This window comes from Toxorhynchites rutilus, chromosome 3 (assembly GCF_029784135.1).
Source record: "Toxorhynchites rutilus septentrionalis strain SRP chromosome 3, ASM2978413v1, whole genome shotgun sequence".
Classification (NCBI taxonomy): Eukaryota; Metazoa; Arthropoda; class Insecta; order Diptera; family Culicidae; genus Toxorhynchites; species Toxorhynchites rutilus.
The window spans coordinates 261,438,593-261,458,092 of record NC_073746.1 but is presented as its reverse complement, the minus strand read 5'-3'; the positions used below and the strand labels follow the sequence as shown (position 1 = coordinate 261,458,092).

The window sequence follows — 19,500 nt, the reverse complement described above, 5'->3', positions numbered from 1 at the left end:
CACGGCCAAATGCCGAATAATTTCGTTGTGAGTTAGCGAATTTCTCAGAAAAGAAGCCAAGCGGTTGCCACGTTGTACCCGATAATTGCTGCAGTACCGCCCCCGCAGACGTATTAGAGGCATCGATCATAAGAGCTAATGACTTGGTCGAATCTGGATAGTAAAGCAATGTAGCTTCTTCTAAGGATCTTCTGCAACGCTCAAATGCAGACTTGGAAGAGTCAGTCCACTGGACAATTCTAGTGTCGTTTTTTCTGTTATCCGGTATTAGCCCACGAAGTTCTGCCTGCATATCGACTGCCCTTGGGATGAAACGCTTATATACGTTGATCAGAGCCAAAAATCTTCGCAATTCTCTGACCGTAGTGGGAAGTTTGTAGTCAGCTACAGCCTGAACGCGAGATGGCAACGGCCTGATTCCATCTCGGTCGATTATATAACCAAGAAATTCCACCTGCGACAGAGCGAATCTGCTTTTCGATAGGTTTATCACCATACCGTTCTGCTGAAGTCTGCGAAACACTTCCTCGACGTGCTGTTTGTGTTCCTCGGGTGATGATGATGCGATGCACATGTCGTCGATGAAAACAACGACATAATCCAAATCACCGAAAATTTTATTCATAAAACGCTGGAACGTTTGACTTGCGTTGCAGAGGCCGAACTGCATTCGAGTGAACTCATAGAGTCCAAAAGGAGTAATCACGGCTGTTTTCGGGATATCGGTTTCTTCCACTGGAATCTGGTGGTATGCACGTTCCATGTCTAGAGTAGTAAAAATTTGCTTACCTTGTAGTGAATTCAACAGGTCGTGAACGTGCGGAACTGGGTAACAATCCGGTACAGTGACTCTATTTAGCATTCGATAGTCGCCGACGAACCTCCACTGACCGTTCTTTTTCGGAACACAATGGAGTGGGGTGGCCCAGCTGCTACTAGACAGTCTACAAATTCCAAGTTCTGCCATCAGTGAAAACTCCTCCTTGGCCGCTCTAAGTTTGTCGGGAGCCATTCTCCTAGCTTTGGATGCAACCGGTGGACCTTTTGTCTCGATGTGATGTGTAACATCGTGCTGCACTTCGGCACGGAAAGTAGCTGGAAGTGTGATTCGACGATATTTAGCAAGCAACGCTTGGAACGGATGATGCGATTCGATTGTAGTAATAGTATGAACATGAGCAGTCATCACACTACCAGAGGAACGAAGATTTGTCTTTGCGTCGACGAGGGTTCTGTTCTTTAAATCCACCATTAGTCCAAAGTGCGCCAGCATGTCTGCTCCGATAATGGGTTGCTTAACGTCAGCTACCAAAAAGTTCCATGTGAACCGCCGCCGAAGTCCGAGATCAGTTTGTACGAACCGACTGGAGTAGGTTCTGATAGAAGAACCGTTAGCAGCGTAGAGCGTGAAGGGCGTTGGCCCAGATATCGCATCTTTTCTTGTTGCTGGTACTAGTGATACGTCTGAACCAGTGTCGATCAGAAATCTAAGTCCGCTTGTTTTATCCGCTAATAATAAACGCCGGCTGGAAAATGCGCCGCCCACCTGCGCCGATTCAGGTGAGCTATGATCTAGTTTTTTGGTGCATTAAAATGGCAAGGCTGCTTGCACCGCTGTGCTTTGTGTCCATATTTCTGATGATACCAACAAAATTCCTCTACCGTGCGAACTCGTGATGATGACCTACTGCGTTGTTTGTTTGAATCGGTTTTGAGTCGACGGAACTCAGCACTCAATATTTCCAGCTGTTCTTTCATGTGATTGAATTGATCATCGGAGCATCGGGATCCGGATGGTGTGGACACGGTAGCGGTTTGCGGAGATTCCGCCATTTTATCTGCCATTTCCGCGAGCTTCGGAAGAGTTCCATCACTAATAGTTAGTATGGGACGAATTTGAGGTGGCATACGCTGAATGAAGAGCATCTTCAACAAATTTTCGTTAACGTTGACACCAGCGGCTAGCTCTTGCATTTTTGCCAAGAGATGAGTTGGTCGCATGTCACCCAAGTCCGAAGCATTTAGAAGACGTTCCAGACGTATCTCTGGAGAGAGTGCAAATCTTGCGATCAATCGCTCCTTGATTGTTTTGTATTTTTCTTCATGCGGAGGATTTGAGACCAAATCTGCGATGTGGCAAATCACAGATTGATCCACTTTTGCCACTATGTGAAAGAATTTGGTGTCGTCTTTCGTGACGTTGGCGAGAATGAATTGGGCCTCCGCTTGAGCAAACCACATTTCTGGGTCGCTCTTCCAAAACTCCGGTAGTTTGACCGACACAGCCGCGGTAACATTCACTCCGGCGGCGTCCTCGTTAGACATTGTGAGGTTAGGTATACGAAAATGAGATGCAAACCGAAAAAATCACGAAAAATCTGTGTTTTTATCAAAAACAACTCGCGTCGGGGTCACCAATGTGGGGACACGAACCGATAGGATAAAGAAAGGCGAACGAATTAGTCTAATAAATATTAACTTTTCTTTATTAGCGTTTGCGTCCGTTCTCTTTATTGTTCACAAGTTAACTGGAGTGGTATCATATGTATGAGGTGTGCGGTGTGCAATGTTTGTATGACAAGGTGTGTATCTTATTGATAATAATAAGGTGTGTGTAGCCACACCCTCTAAATTCTCCATATGCTTAATTTGTTTCCGTATGCATGATTATTTCATGAGTTATGCAGAATTTTTTTTCATTTGTATGGCAGCCCTCCACTTAGAGAGAAGGGAAGTGGTATATAACCATCATAGTAACATTTATTGTACTCTAAAACCTCCACATGCCAAATTTGGCCCCATTTGCCTAATTAGTTTTCGAGTTATACAGAAGTTTGGGTTTCATTTGTATGGAAGCCCACCTTTAGAGAGGGGGAGGAATGTCAATTCACCATAGACACGTTTTGGGCCATGACATGTACGTATAGGGAGCCAAATAACTGCCTTTTTGGCATGATACTTGAAGTTTTTTACAATTATCATACATCAAAGTATTGCCAGAGAGTAACTAACATTTCTGACAACAATATTGAACGGAAAAATTAAATGCTTTGAAAATTGCAGAGCACTGAACCTCAAGTTCGTTTTTTCCGAAATCATAAAAATTTCACATGGTCCGATCTGACTTAACACCGATCAATTGCTCAGTGTATCTTTAAAGAACAATTGACTGTGTTTGTTGCATGGATGCAGAAGTGAATATCGAACATAGTGCGTGGTTCTTTAAATAGTAGCATCCTTCACCAACAATTATTATGCTTTTCGCATTATCAATACGCCATACACACCAGTCTGTTATGTTTTTTATCTAAAATTATCTGAAATACTAACATTTTTCCTATATGTGTGCTGTGCTTCAACTCTTTCGGTGTGTGGTCAAAATGCACAACTTCAATCTCTCTTGCAATATAAAAACTATTTGCGCTAATGTAATAAGTATTGGCAGCCACACTTAGCGACGACGGCACCTCGGCAAGCGGTGGCACTGGAAATGAAATACGCGACAACGAGGAGGATGCTGTGGCTTACTCCTGGTCCCTGTTCCACGTGGTCTTCATCACCGCAACGCTCTATGTCATGATGACGCTCACCAATTGGTATCAGTAAGTTTAACCATAAGTAAAAACCATCTCCATCAATTAAATCATTTCGTATTCCTCGAACAGGCCAAACTCATCGCTGGAAACACTGAACGCTAATGCAGCCTCCATGTGGGTCAAAATTATTTCCAGCTGGTTCTGTGTAGGACTGTATGCATGGACTCTGGTTGCACCGATGGTTCTGGTCGATCGCGAATTTAATTAAATTCTGCTGTGATAAGAGAATGTTACATTCATCGGAAATGCGCAGACGCAGTGGATTTATTCTACTAACAGCAGAAATAATGAATGAAATCACTTCGAACTCCAGTGCAGATTTAAAATGTAGATGTTTTGATTAATATTTGTTAACCCTAGTTCAACTGAATGTGACGCAATGGTGGTCATTTCTCGGAATGTATGAAAAGAACGGGTATCCGAAATCTGAATTTGTGTAGTTTATGTTTACTTTTATTACTACTATCTATACAGTTAGTCAACATGTTCATCTTAATCGAAGGAAAACTGTAGAACAAACCTATCCAAATAAACTCCACAACGATTGAAATCAGTCACTTATTTCCTTTTCGCCGCGAGCTGGATTCGTTCGATTGTCTTGTCACGTCCTAGGATCTCCATCATCTCGGCAACTCCGGGACCCTCACTGAGGCCACTGAGACTGCTTCGTATGGACTTCATGAACAAATCAAATGCAATATTATTGCGTTGGGCAAATGCTTTCAAAAATTTACTAAGCTGTGCTTTGGTAAAACTATTGTCCCATTCCGAGGTAAGGCTGTTGGCAAAATCTAATAGGATATCTGTAAAAAAATCAGTTCAATTAATCAGACCGTTCAAGCTAGTTGAAGACACAATTATACCTTTACTGATAGTCTTATCCTTTGTACCATGCGGAAGAACCCACAGAAAGGAAAGCTTTCCTTTTACCAAGTCTTGCAGAACATCTATACGCTTGGTTGACCACTCCAACACATCTCGCACATGCTTCTCGTCCAAATCCAGATTCTTTAGTTGATCTCCGAATTCATGTCGAACCATCCGTATCACTTCCTGCACAAGAGCTTCTGCTTTCTCTGGACAATTTTTTAGTTGGTGCTCAATTTCTTCCCGATTGCACTGCTTTAGCAGATCCGCGTTCAGTCGGCTAGAGTGTGCATTTATTTTTCCGATGTCAAAATGTCGGATCAGGTCCTCCATCTGGGGACCGACTATATCAATTAGTCCTCTATCAAATCCACCCCCGCTCTGGGTGATGAAATTCAGCAGCGCTTGCGGAAATATACCCATCTTTCGGTAATAATCGAGCTGAACGTCTCCCTGGCGTTTACTCAATTTAGATCCGTTTGCATTCATCACTAGAGGCAGATGGGCATACTGTGGTGGCCTCCAACCGAACGCGCGAAACATTTGTATGTGCTTCGGGGTGGATATCTGCCACTCGACTCCACGTAACACATGGCTTACTTTCATATAATGATCGTCCACCACGTTCGCAAAGTGATAGGTAGGGAATCCGTCCGACTTGATGATCACCGGATCGCCTTCGTTTTGTGCAACGAAATAAACTATTTTTCCGTAAATCAAATCCTGAAATTCGTCCGCTTTCGAATCCAGCTTGAAACGGATGCAAAACTTGTCGTTTCTCGCCAATCGTTCAGCAATTTGTCCCGGCGTTAGATGTCGACATTTGTTGTCATACTTCGGAATTTGTCTCAGCCTAACGGCTTCCTTCCGAAGCAGGTCCAGTCGCCTCTCGGTGCAAAAACAATAGTAGGCTTTACCATCTTCCATCAACTTTTTCACCTCCTGCTTATAGATATCGTATCGTTTGCTTTGGATATACGGCCCGTATGGGCCTTCTTTCCAAGGACTTTCGTCCGGTTCAACTCCGGCCCACTTGAGGTCCTCGTAGATACGTTCCATTGCCCCCTCTACCAAGCGCTCCTGGTCAGTGTCTTCGATACGTAGAATCAACTTCCCTTCATGAGATTTCGCGAATAGATAGTTGAAAAGGGCTGTTCTCAGTCCACCCAAGTGCATGAAACCTACAATCACGTAATAACGCAATAATGTTCACGTTATTTCAAACAAATAATTTACTCACCGGTTGGACTCGGTGCAAAACGAACCCGCACATCCTCAGTTGTTTCCAAGCGTCTGGTACAAAAACGTCGTAATGGACGAGCTGGTAGCAATAAACGAATACTGTATGAATTTATCGGCAATGGTTTTAACACTGTTTGAAAAAGTATATTCATTGTTCAAAAATTCGCAACTACTTCTAAATAACAGCACCAAGGCGCCTAGAAGTATATACTATAGTACCATACAAGACGGGTCTATGGTACTAGGTGAGGCCGTTTCGTCACTAAGTTGGTTAGGGGAGCGGTATATGAAAACAGTACGGAAGAAAGCAGAAGGGGAATTTTTTCCTCCAAGTGTGAAAGAGACAGACTGATCACGAGCGAGCTTGGGCACAAGCGTATTGTGTTTTGTTTACAAACAAAACACAGTAGCCTCCCAAGATGGCTGAAGAGTGGTTTTAGCAAGTTGGCCCACCTTAGGATATACTTCTACGCGCCTTGGTACCATAGACCCGTCTTGAACAGCACTACTTCTAGCCAAGGCGCCTCTATATATACCAGGTGAAACAATCATATGAAATGCATTTTCAGCCATATTGGAATTGCTGTCGGTATTGTTTACAAACAGCTGCCGGCGGCTCTCTACAAACTGCCACGACGCTTATTCGAACGATGCCTACTATGTTCGGCATTCGCGAATCTATGTGAAAAAGCAGGATGGTTTTGTAGAATTTCATTCTCATTTCCACTACTCTCGCATGTGAAAATGCAAAAACGGCGTATCCTAGCAATAACAAAACAAACAACCCCCGCTCCACAAACCGTAATCCCCTTCTTATTGAAGTGATGATGTTGCTTCACCTGTTACACATCGATATAAGCGCCTTGCTTCTAGCCAAGGCGCTTGTATAAATGTATAACAGGTGAAGCAACATCATCACTTCAAAAAGAAGGGGATTACGGTTTGTGGAGTGGAAGTTGTTTGTTTTGTTATTGCTAGGATGCGTCATTTTTGCATTTTCACATGCAAGAGTAGTGGATGAACTGGATGAGAATGAAATTCTACAAAATCATCCCTTTTTTTCACATAAATTCGCGAAAGCCGAACATAGTAGGCATCGTTCGAATAAGCGTCGTGGCAGTTTGTAGAGAGCCGCCGGCAGCTGTTTGTAAACAATACCGACAGCAATTCCAATATGGCTGAAAGTGCATTTCATATGATTGTTTCACCTGGTATATATAAAGGCGCCTTGCTTCTAGCTACAGATACGAAACATCGTATCAAAACAAAACTATTATATCTGACACTAGGGCTGGGAATGGTTTGTTTATTTACGTTTAGTGGAAAAATACCAAAGTATAAAGAATAAGAAGGTAGTCTCTTCCCGGCTTTGTTAAAATAAGGTAGGCAAAGAAAAAAAAAGCAAAAAATAGTAATAAGCCATCGATCGAATCCATATAGGTTCGAAAATATTTAAATTTTTTAAAATTGTAACGCAACAACTGTCTCAAAATATGTTTCGAAATGATGAAATAGCTGTTTACTTAATCATTTTAAAATGGAAGCAGTAAAATTATCGCACCTGTATTATAAAAATAATGCAAAAATCGATGAACAAATGTGTGGAGAGATAATATAGAGGAAGTGTCATTCCCGCAAATTAGAATATAACGATATATTACGTCCCACACTGCTAATTTTTTTTCAATTTTATTAAAGCATCCATCGCGACGCTTTCATTGGTTTGGTTTGGAGTGTTCAGTCGTAGTGAGACTCCAAGGAAAAAACCTGGGGTTTTTGGGAAACGAGAAATACTTTTCCTCCATCCCGCGTCATCTTCCAAAGTGATTGAAAAATAATATTTTGCACTTCCGTAAGAAGAAGTGGAGTAAACTGAAAGTATAAAATTGGAATTGCATGTGAAACCATTGGAATTATGTATTTAGCACACTCTGCTAATATTCAAAATAATCCTGCTCCGGCATCACAGGAGTGGCACTTCGACATTTTGCTGAACTAAACAAAAACTGTTCAGTATGAAATCGATAAAACATCACATAAAACCTTACCTGCAATGAAAATGTAGTACACTATCTTGTGTATTGTCAGCTCGACTTGCGATTTTGTTTGATTAATTTTTAGAACTTTTGAAATCAAGAAATATTGAAAAAACTTCAGAACCTCGAACGAATTGAGGATTTTTTATTACTAACTTCTTTGTGTGTGAAACACATGCGCTCTCCGTGTGTATACATAGGAAATTTCGCTTACCTTCTACGTACTTTGGAGGAGTACAACAATATATATATATACAGAAGGTTCATTAGTATACATAACCAATTTTTGTGTAAATAGCAATTCGTAAAACAGTTTTTCTGTACTTATCATTCATATATTCCTAGGTCATTTTATTGTTCAAGTGCATTGAAAACAAAAATTGCTTGTAATTTTTTTCTCCACGCTGTTTTTTTCCCCATGCTGTCAAATATTTTCCCGTGATTTCTCGTGATTCTGATTTACCTTTTTGACCGAACCGAAATTTCACTGAACGACGAAGGTATCTTATGTTCTGGAAACGTTTATTCGAAACATTCAAATTCTTTGTCGGTTTCAATAATTATACCTAACTGCCATGACAGCACAGATTGAACACGGAAAAATTTTAGAAAATGAGAAAAAGATAGGTTGTCGTCGAAATATGTTCATTTAAGTATTATGCATTGATATTAAGGTTTTTTCTAATGAACTCGAACTAATTTGTGTAATTCGTATTTTTTTAGTTATTTTAATGAAAGAAAAAAGTCCAAATAATATAAGTTTAGGGTTCAGAATAAAAATAAAGCTAACATTTGGTGTGAAAAAAAAGGAGTTATAATTAAATTTAGAGAAGTTTAGAAGACTGAAATTTCAGTTTCTGTCAAAATGTCAGTTGAGCCTTTAAAGTTTTGAATTAATTGATGAAAAACATGTCGTTCGTTCATGTTTATTAATTTGATTAGTTTTGCCTTTAAAAAAAGTAGATCGATAGGGAGAGCAAACGAAGTCATATTTTTTCCCGCTCTCTTGACATTTATCTTCAGTAAGGTTTGCCATTTTAATGGTTTCTACGTTAGTAAAACACGTCTGGTTATGACTAGTGGTACAGACAGAATGAACATGTTATTAAAAATCTAATTCATGGCTTACTATATCAACATCCGCTCCTTAAACATGAATTTGTTGAATTCCAAGATTCTTCACTGCTTCAGTATGACGGCCTACCGGAATGGGTTTGGTAAGAACATCCGCCTTCTGGAGTTCGGACTTGACGTGATCCAACGAGATCGCCTTGGATTCCAGTTGTTCGCGTACAAAGTGGTGCCTTAGATCGATGTGTTTGCTTCGAGGTGAATAACCGATCTCCTTTTCCGCCAAACAGATTGCGCTCTGGTTATCGCAGAAGATCGGGACAGTAACATCAATCTGAAACATCTCGTTGAGAAAACCACGCCACCAAACAGCTTCCTGTGTTGCACCTGATAGAGCCATGTATTCCGCTTCAGTTGTGGACAACGCCACTGTTGGTTGTCGCCTACAACTCCACGCCACTGATCCGCCACCGTACTGAAAGCTTTTCCATTTGTTGCTTCTGTTCTTCCGTTCTTGGTCCTGCTTTCGTCAATCGCTGATGTGGGTCCATGGGTATCGACACTGTGTTGCAATTGGTCATGTTGAATTGCTCCAGTAGTTCCTCCACATACCTTTCTTGATCCAGCATAACAGCGTCCTTACTTCTGGTGATTCGCATGCCGAGAACCCGCTTGGCCTCTCCTAGGTCTTTCATGTGGAACTTCGTCATCAGCTGCTTCTTCACGGTGTCGATCCAATCTTGATCCGTCGAGAACAGCAAGAAATCGTCCACGTATACAGCGACCACCAGAATAATATTTCCTTCGATCTTGAAGTATACGCACGGATCGAAGCTAGATCGCTTCAAACCCATACGCTTCAGCTCCGCATCCAATTTCGTGTTCCAGACACGACACGCTTGCTTCAATCCATACAGAGCCTTCAGCAGACGACAAACTTTCTTCGGAGACTTCCTATCAACGAATCCTTCAGGCTGCTCCATATAGATTTCTTCGTCGGATAACTCTCCCTGAAGAAACGCTGTAACGGCATCCATTTGGTGTATACGCATATCCTGCTGCGCTGACAGTGCCGACAGAAATCGAATGCTTGCGAGTCTCACCACCGGCGAGTACGTCTCGTTATAGTCGACTACCTTGACTTGCGAGAACTCTTTAATGACGAGCCTTGCCTTATACTTCTGTACAGATCCGTCCGAGTTGAGTTTCCGCTTGAAGACCCACTTGCACTTCAAAACTTTTCTTCCCGCTGGTAGCTCTGTTAACTTCTACGACTTGTTGCTTCTCAACGCCTGCATCTCAGCTTCCATAGCCTCACGCCACAGCTCATGATCGTCGGCCTCCATTGCTTGACCGACCGTCTGCGGCTCGGTTTCCCGCTCATTGCCGATTACCTGAGATTCAACAAATGTTTCAGGAAGTACACTATACGTCAAATCGAAATTATAGTACTTGCCTGGAATACGGCGCTTCCGCTCGCTGCTCTTCTTGTTGCGAGGGGAGCGCAGGTGATGCTTTCCGATTTGTCTCGATACTATCATTCGCGCTGTCGTAATTCGTCTCGTCCTCCAAATCGTCCTCCGACGACAGGTCTTTTCGATTTTCATCATTGCCTTCGGTGGAACCAGTTGGCATGCCGATAGCTTCATTACCTTCAACGATCTCTTCACTCATTAATTCCATCATTTCATTCACAGGTTCAGCTTCCGACATCTGCATGGCATTTCCGCTAGCTTCGCTCACGAAGACGACGTCACGAGACACAAATACTTTTCCAGTCCATGGATTGAACACTCGAAGGCCCTTCGGATGCTCGGAATATCCAACAAATATGCCAGCTTCGGATTTTGCATCCCACTTCAATCGCTTCGCTTTCGGTACATGGCACATTACTTTTGCTCCAAACACACGTAATTTGGACAGGTCTGGTCTCACACCGCTGAACCATTCCTCCGGGGTCACTCGTAAGCCTTTCGTCGGTGATCGATTCGGCGGGACACAGCTTCCGCCCAGAAGCGTTTTTCCAGGTTGGCATCAAACAACAGACATCGTGCCCGCTCGACGATCGTACGGTTCGCTCTCTCCGCTAACCCGTTCTGCTCTGGGTTGTACGGCACCGTGACTTCATGATGAATCCCGGATTTGCGAAGAAAATTCTCCATCTCTCCATTCACATACTCTGTGCCATTATCCGTCCGTAAGCGCTTGATTCGTTTGCCGGTTTGGTTCTCCACCATCGACTTGAAGTCTTGGAAATACTGCAATACTTGCTTCTTCGACTTCAAAAAATACACATGAATTTTGCGGCTGCTGTCATCAATGAACGTTAGAAAATACCGGCTACCACCGATTGACACGTTCTCCATCGGGCCGCATAGATCACTGTGGATCAATTCCTGAGCTTCTCCTGCGCGGTTTCCACTTATCATTGGTCCATACACCTCGGGGAGTCCCATCAGCAACAGACTGGCCAACCATTCATCGTCAACCTTGAATCCTGCTTCACTCAGCTTATGACTCGTACACATCATCTCGTTCACGTACGCTTCAACAGTGGAATAGTCTCCCAGGCGAATACTGGTCAACTTACGAAGTAACCCAATCCTCCGAGTCATCCCGTCATCCTGGAAGGCTTTCTTGAGGTTATCCCATGCTTGTTTCGCTGTGCTTGCCGACTGGACCAGGCTATAACTGATCGGTTCAATACTGAGGCATATCGTAGCTAGTGCTCTCAGCGACCTCTCGTTTTCCGGATCACCTTCTTCCGGTGCATTCACAGCGTCCCAAGTTCCCTCACGGATTAACAGCATTTTGGTCGCGAATGCCCATGAAGAATAGTTTTCTCGGCCTCGAAGACGTTCCATGGCTGGCAGCGAAATCCCTCAACTGCCGGTCGATCTTCCTCTATCTCCGAAATTTCGTCCATTTCCGTCCGCTTCCGGTTCCGGAACTTCCGCCTCCGTTTCCTGTTCCAGAACTTCCGCTTCCAGCTCCAGCAAGAGACATCTTGAAATAACGTTCTTCAAAAAAAAAATCACACTTGTTTGTCCGTAGCTATGGTACCTGGGCCCATAACCTAATGGTTTCTACGTTAGTAAAACACGTCTGGTTATGACTAGTGGTACAGACAGAATGAACATTTTATTAAAAATCTAATTCATGGCTTACTATATCAACATATTTCATAATGGAAAGATATACGATCCAACAACGAGCCGAGATTATTAAAATTTACTACCGAAATTCGGAGTCAATAGCCTCAACTTTAAGAGCGCTACGTCCAATTTATGGTCGTCATAATCATCCTGCCAGATCAACAATTGAGCGTCTAGTAGAAAAATTTGAATCCACAGGCACAGTACAAAATGTTCCTGTGCCAGTGGGACAAAGAAGTGTCCGTAGTGTCCAGAATATTGCTGCCGCTAGCGCATCAATTGAGGAAGACCCAAATCAGTATCTCACACGTCGCATCTTTGTGACGTCATTGTGACCACCAGAAGCGTCATATATTCGTGAATTGGGCTGAGCAACAACTTGAAAATGATCCGGATCTTCATCGAAAAATCATCTTCAACGATGAGGCTCATTTCTGGCTGAATGGATGCGTCAATAAGTTCAATATGCGTTATTGGTCAGGCAGCAATCCACACGTACTCCATGAGTCACGGTTTGATGCGGTTTATGGTCCGGCGGCGTCATTGGGCCGTACTTCTTCGGTGATGATCAAGACCGGCACACAGCCACACAGTTAAATGACCAGTTAAATTTGCATTTTTCAATTTTCGGCGATGGTTTCGTTTGTATTGGTAAAAGCATCGTTATTTTTTCGACACTGATGCCAGACAACATAATCGAAACAGCTATAAAAACCACTCAATAAAATATTATTCCTGAGTCATAGCGTTTCATGTTATGAAAATCAATAGAATAAAATTGTGTTGATATCAATACCATAATTATTTTTACGTTTAATAGGTCTATAATGTAAGTTTTAGCAACTTTTACATTGGGTAAGAAAATTGTATTGCAGAGCTCGGAACACTGCCACGGCTGCCTATGCTTTCGGAAACAGTAAACGGAAAAGTATTACACTCAATAAAAATGCCTCAGCCAACGAAGAGAAGGGTTAAGGTTCTTCAACGTGAATATATGAAAACAATACGATAAACGAAGGAAAAAAAAATATTGAGGAATTATCAACATCAAGTTACTATGCGGAAGAACTTGTTAATACCCAAAAGAGCCCCAATTCGCATGTGTTATAAATTTGCTCATGTTACGCTCGCGTATAATTAGAATTTTACTTCATATGCAAATGCACCTTCTATGTATATTTATATTTGCAATTGTTCATCGGAACATATCGTTCATACATTTTACTTTAGTATTGAATTGTTATTTTTTTTCAAATGTATTCAAATACTCGTGTCAATGAAGCGCCACACAGTTTTATAAGTGAATTGATCAATTTACGTGTGTTTTGCTCTTCTCTCACAAACACTATTACTCCATTTTTACACGTGGGTTTACCTATACTACTACGATGGCTAGCTTCCACCTTCACCTTAAAAAGAGACCAAAGGGACACATTCGAGAAGCGGACGGACAGAGCTCGGATCCGGGCAGACGGGTGATAACGGAATTTCGGACGGATTGTAGAATACAGAAATCGATCTTGTTCGGATTGCTGAATGAAAAAGACGATCTCGAATAGGTGGCGAATTTTCAAACTCGATCGAATTCCGGAATATGGATGAATATCGGTGTCAAAATATGTATTTGTATGATTTACATGGTATGGTCTACAATTTTGCATGAATATGCTAATTAGGTGCATTATATACCATTAAAATATGGGGAACATGATGTTGTATATAGGTTATTTATACGATTTAATGTTTGCTGGGTCCGCAACGCGAACAATCGAGGTAAACAAAGTGATTGTGACCGTTTTTCTATAAAATATGTGTAATTTTCCATATCTTTCATTGGGTGTTCTATAGCGGATCGTACTTCCAATTGGCGAATCTAAGTTGGATTTACAACCAGATAGCGGTGCGAGTAAAATGATGATTTGATTTGAAATTCATTTGTTTTTTAGAACATGAGAAGAAAAAAAAATTTCATCGAATTTTCTGGTTTCAAGTGTTTTTTCTACACTGAGAAGGTTATAAAATCATCATTTTATATTGTTTCGTTCATAACACATAACACACAGAATGGCTTGGTATAAGTGTTATAATTTATATTTTCTGCTAGGCAAACAATGAGTAGCATGCTTCAATTACTGCAGATCCTTCTCGTATCGGCCAAACGGAAACCCCTACATAATCAATTATATCAATCAACTAAGTGTGATATCAGTTTTATCGCCATTATCTTCAGAATGAGCTTCTGAAAAATGTCCGGAAGTTACCACTATATGCATTATCTAACTTAAAAATTTCGTAGATTATCTATGACTTATCTTCTTCTTCTTCTTGGATGGCACTAACGTTACCAGTGGCATTTTGGCCTCCTCAACGTAAGTATTGCCTGCGTCATTTTTATTAGTAGTACTTAGTTGAGATTTCTATGCCGAAAAACACGCCTTGAATGTATTCTGGAATGGCAAGCTCTAGAATACCACACACAAGTGACCACAGTGCAAGTCGGAAGAAATTTCTTTGGCGAAAAATCCCCCGGCCAGAACGGGAATCTATGACTTATCTATACAATTTAACTTTCTTACCATTTATTGACGACATTCAATGGTTAAAACCTGTTAAAACGAATTTAAATAAAAATTAGTAAAAATAAGCACGACCGAATCTTGCTTTTAAGCGCTTAGAAATAGAAACATAATCACTTTTGTAGTTCTGAGATCTAATGTAGGTATCACATGAGCTGATGAAGCTTTGTGTAGATTCATCAATTGGCTCCACCAGTGCAAAAACCACATTATCAACAAAAATCTACCATTTTTTTTAATTCAAAACCAAGTAATAGTCATCACTTTTCAATTTGTTTTTTCAGTGATTTCAATTTTATTAGGAAGAACAGAATGAGAAATGGGTTCAAATTAACAAAATTTAATCGAAGTGTTTTAAATTCAGAGCAGAAAATCTTAATTCTGCAATTCTTTTTTATCTGTGTAAGTGATTTTGTGTAAGGGTGGGTTTAGACTAGTGATATATTCGTGTGAAGAAATATGATGAGATTCATAGAAATCGCATCAACCGTTTACACTAGCGTGAACTTATATAATGAATATATTCCTATTTTCGGTGAATTTATTCACCTGAAGTAGAACTGCATCCAAATTTAGTGATTTCTAACCAGTGAGAAATTCACCAGCGTTTACATATGCCTGAATTTATTTTATACAATCTATACATATATACCTCGAAGAAGTGTATCATATATATTCTCAACAGGGCCATGGCAAACCTATCCCAACCAATGTAAATTGAGCGTAGACAGCATAAAACTAAGCTCGCGCTTAGGGGGCTCGCGCTTAGGGGGCTCGCGTTATGTTTAATGTTTGGAGTCATATATGTTAATATTTGATTACGTTGGATAGTTTCCTCTGGTAAACGATGTTTGGATACCCATCCGGAAGCTTTCTTGGCGATTTGCAATTAAAATCACTGCCGGAGAATCGTGCGGAGCACTTCATTTTTAATTTTAGGTTATGATTTTTTTCTATGCTCATGATTTTTTTTGCTGGCTACAAAAAGGCGGCCATCTTAGAAATCCCTTGATTCTCACTCGTTTACATATATTTTCGAGTGAATAAAGTGCGCTACACATATAGCGTCACCGTCACCATCCCGTCAACTACTCTCTTGGACTTATTTTGCCGACGTCAAAGTTGCCGGTAACGTTGTATGTGAATGCTACCATACGATTTCCATGGGAGAATATTTGACATTTCATTCCTTCACGTTGACTTCACGGTGACGGGACGGTGTATGTGTAGCGCACTTAAATCCATCTATACACTGGAGAAATAGTTTAGTAAAATCAGCTACCAAAGCTTTAGTAGCCAAAACATTGGTAAAATATACAATTTTTTTGTAAATATTACCAAAAATCTGTAAAACTAATGTCAGATGAAATTCGCCTCCCTACCAAAGATTCGTAAACTTTACTTCATAGTATTAGTAACCCTGTGTGTTTTTATAGTTAGCAGCCGTGAGGTGCACACTTCACAGTCGCCATTCCTCTTGTAAAAGCGAATCGATTCGGAGGTAAGAATTCTGTTCATATTTATATAAATATCTCAAGAATTCGTTTTCGCCGAGGAGAAGAAAAGTGCGATGTATGATGAATGATGCATCGAATTTTCGATCATCTGATAAAAACAAACTTCAACAACTTTGTTTTTTTGTCATACCTAACATCTGTGATGTGCGCACTTTGCAATCGCCATTTCTATTTTGGAGATGAAGCGATTCGGAGGTAAGCATTTTGTTGATGTTACGTTTCATTACATATATACATATTTTATATTATTAACATATGTATTTCTTTTCTTCATAGAGACACGAGAGAACAAAATGCGGATGAAACGTGCTGGTGCTACCGACACTCCCTAAATAATGCAAACTAGAGCGATGCAGCAGGAAGAGGAACGGGAACTTTCCTCGTGTACGCTGCTCATAGAATAAGTTATATATTATTATTATTATGTATTCTAAGTATGTGAAGTTAAATGTAATCAAATAGAATTTTTTAAATTCAAAATAATTATTAAAAAACATTTTTACTATCCCTGATGATTATCTCTCCCAAATGAGAAGCTAAATTTTCACTGTTATTGCACCAATGTTGGACCAACAAATCGAAGTTTGTTTGACGTTTGTGCCTACCATTTTTCTTTCGTAATATGTACCAATGATTAGTACGGTAGAAAATGACTAATGAATTGGTAATATTCACCAAAACATTTGTCATATTTACTAATTATTTCTCTCAGTATAGCTATAGATCTCCCTAATGTAAACCCGCCATAAGGCACAAAAATTATAGCATACCTTAGGTATGTGTCAAATTTCGCTCAATTCTGTCAGTTCCATATTACTTTTTTCAGACATTGCTGAAGTTCTGTGTAGAATTTTTATTTCTAGCTTATTTTCTCATAAGTGGAAGATTTTGTTGTCTAAATTGCTGTTTTGCAGAAAGACAGGTTCTGCATTGTACGGTATATTCAAAAACAAAATGACGAGGTGAGTATTGTCTTAAATGGTTGAGGTTCTTCCTGATTAAATTCTTGTGTTGCTACTAACCTCAATTTTTGTTTCTGCAATTTTGTTTTCCTTCACGGTGCACTTCAATTGATGTATTTTGTTGAAAATTGGGATTTAAAATGAATTTTAAATGTTTACTTCGCCAGGGCTAACATTGAGTTGGGAGACATAACTCACCACAACTTGAAGCAGCTGAAGAAAATCAATACTGTGGTATTACCAGTTCTGTATAACGACAAATTTTATTTGGATGTGCTGGAATCGGGTGAACTGGCCAAACTGGCGTATTACAACGATGTGGTGGTCGGCGCTGTTTGCTCCCGCGTTGATACCACGGACAATATGCGGAGGCTATACATAATGACGCTGGGTTGTCTCTATCCTTACCGCAGGCTCGGAATTGGATCGGTGATGGTCAAACACATCCTCAACTATGTCGAGAAGGATGGTAATTTTGACAGCATTTTCCTACATGTAAAGGTGGATAACGAGGGTGCGATTGAATTCTACAAGAAGTTCGGTTTTGAAATTGTCGAAACAAAGCAGCACTATTATAAACGGATTGAGCCGGCTGATGCACATGTGCTGCAGAAAACTTTGGTCAAGCGATCCGGAAATCAGCAACAGCAGCATCACCACCACCATCAAAACGGTACCGCGGGGAACAATGCGAATCAAAACATTCAGAACTCAACCTCCCAACAACAGATGCCAGACAGGAATAGATAAAATACATCCTTTTAATGATCGCGAGTTGAAAGAAATCATCTGTTAACTTATTACTTCACCCGGCGAATACTTCTTGAATGATCATTGAACAAAAGTCGCCTCGGTATGAAATCGTCAATACCCCGCTTGTAAGACCGTTGCATTTTTTTCCGGAACATTGTGAAAACAGGAAATATTTATTCCGTAATAAAAGGTGACGATTGTGGGACAAGTTGATGGCATATCGGGCGGTACTTTTTAAGAGATTGATATCCCAATGTGTTTACTAGAAATCGAATAAAGATAAGTAAGAAAGTTATTAGCCGAAGGGTAAATGTCATTTGTTTTGCACGAAACAATTTTTCATATGTCTTAAAGTTCGTCTTTGTTCAGTGTTCATTAATTGTTGTCATGTAGATAGTTTGCGTGTACACAATGGCCCAGGAAGTGCATTTAAGTGGAAATTAGCATTTAGAGCTCGACAGTTATTCTCTAGACAAAAACTGTCTTCGACAAAGTTGTTACATATGACAGCGCTCATTTCGATGTTTTTTTTTATCCCTTTTGTTTATTTTAGGCTCATTAACATTTTAGCTGTAACAGAGCCGAATTTCAATCGTGTACATGTCACATGTTTATCATATCTATATTTAGCACATTACACTGTTTTCGCACTAGAGTATTCCCTTCTATACCATTGCATATGATACAACATTTACACAGTTGCCATATAGGCGTAAGAACATAGGGTTACCAAAACTTTCGATGAAATAAAAAATCTAATTTTCTTATCATTATAGATAGAGGTAAATATGGTTTGACAATGTTTTAGCCCCAGTTATTTTAAGCAAATTTGTAGAACAAAGCTTTTTTTTCTATCTCTTGAAATAATCGATATAGCGCTTTTTTCTAAGTTGGGTTAGGGTCACCATGAAAAAAACGTTTGCTATGCTCTAATTTTTGTATTTAAAATTTTAAATGCAAACTGTCTTCAGAACACTTTAAGAGCTTACAAAGACAAATATTTTGCAATGCAGAACACTTTTAGAGCTTACTAAGACAAATATTTTGCGAAGCAGAACTTGTCAATATCTCAATTCTACTCAAATTTATTGACCTTTCTTTCCAAAAAATGCTCTCTCTTCATACCATAAAACCATAAAAAATGTTTGTTGACAGCATTTGAAAGAACATACTTCACTCTACATAATTTGGGATTTCCAAAACTATGTTATTTTTTGTATTTGAGTAAATTAAAGTAAAAAAGAAAAAAAAAGAGTTTTTTCGGGTGAAAAAGCATGAATAACTTTAAGTAGGATTGCGATATTGACAAGTTCTGCTTCGCAAAATATTTGTCTTAGTAAGCTCTAAAAGTGTTCTGCTGACAGTTTGCAGTTAAAATTTGAAATATAAAAGTTAGAGCAAAAAACCGTTTTTTCATGATGACCCTAACGCAACTTAGAAAAAAGCGCTATATCGGTTATTTCAAGAGATAGAAAAAAAACATTGTTCTAAAAAGTTTTCTTAAATAACTGGAACTATACCATTGTCGAACTATGTTTACCTCTATCTATGAAGATAAGAAAGTTAGATTTTTTCTTTCATCGTAAATTTTGGTCACCCTATTTTGAAAAACATCAAAATAAGCGCTCTATCATATGCAACAACTTTGTCGAAGACAGTTTTTGTCTAGAGAATAACTGTCGAGCTCTAAATGCTAATTTCCACTTAAATGAACCTCCTGGACTA

At 40.0% G+C, this 19,500-nt stretch overlaps 3 protein-coding genes across 4 annotated transcripts in view; 2 read left to right on the top strand and 1 right to left on the bottom strand.

Moving 5' to 3' along the window:
* Window positions 1-4,149, top strand: part of LOC129774843 (serine incorporator 1) — a 32,769-nt gene extending 28,620 nt beyond the window's left edge. The window contains exons 3-4 of one of the 2 annotated variants that reach the window (XM_055778858.1): window positions 3,446-3,602; window positions 3,666-4,149. In XM_055778858.1, coding sequence (XP_055634833.1) covers window positions 3,446-3,602; window positions 3,666-3,804 — 296 coding nt within the window. In that variant the 3' untranslated portion in view covers window positions 3,805-4,149. Of the gene's footprint in view, window positions 1-3,436; window positions 3,603-3,665 lie in introns of both variants that reach the window. The other variant, XM_055778857.1, reaches the window with a different exon arrangement.
* On the bottom strand, window positions 3,736-6,113 carry LOC129774842 (probable glutamate--tRNA ligase, mitochondrial). Its single transcript, XM_055778856.1, has 3 exons — window positions 5,704-6,113; window positions 4,460-5,644; window positions 3,736-4,399 (listed from the first exon to the last, which is right to left on the bottom strand). Exons 1-3 carry the CDS (start codon window positions 5,855-5,857, stop codon window positions 4,155-4,157), a joined length of 1,584 nt encoding a protein of 527 aa, XP_055634831.1. The 5' UTR covers window positions 5,858-6,113; the 3' UTR covers window positions 3,736-4,154.
* A 10,743-nt stretch (window positions 6,114-16,856) lies between these two features.
* On the top strand, window positions 16,857-18,079 carry LOC129777253 (probable N-acetyltransferase san). Its single transcript, XM_055783423.1, has 2 exons — window positions 16,857-17,022; window positions 17,190-18,079. The coding sequence occupies exons 1-2, from the start codon at window positions 17,015-17,017 to the stop codon at window positions 17,770-17,772; spliced, it is 591 nt and encodes a 196-aa protein (XP_055639398.1). The 5' UTR covers window positions 16,857-17,014; the 3' UTR covers window positions 17,773-18,079.
* The last annotated feature ends 1,421 nt before the right edge of the window (window positions 18,080-19,500 follow it).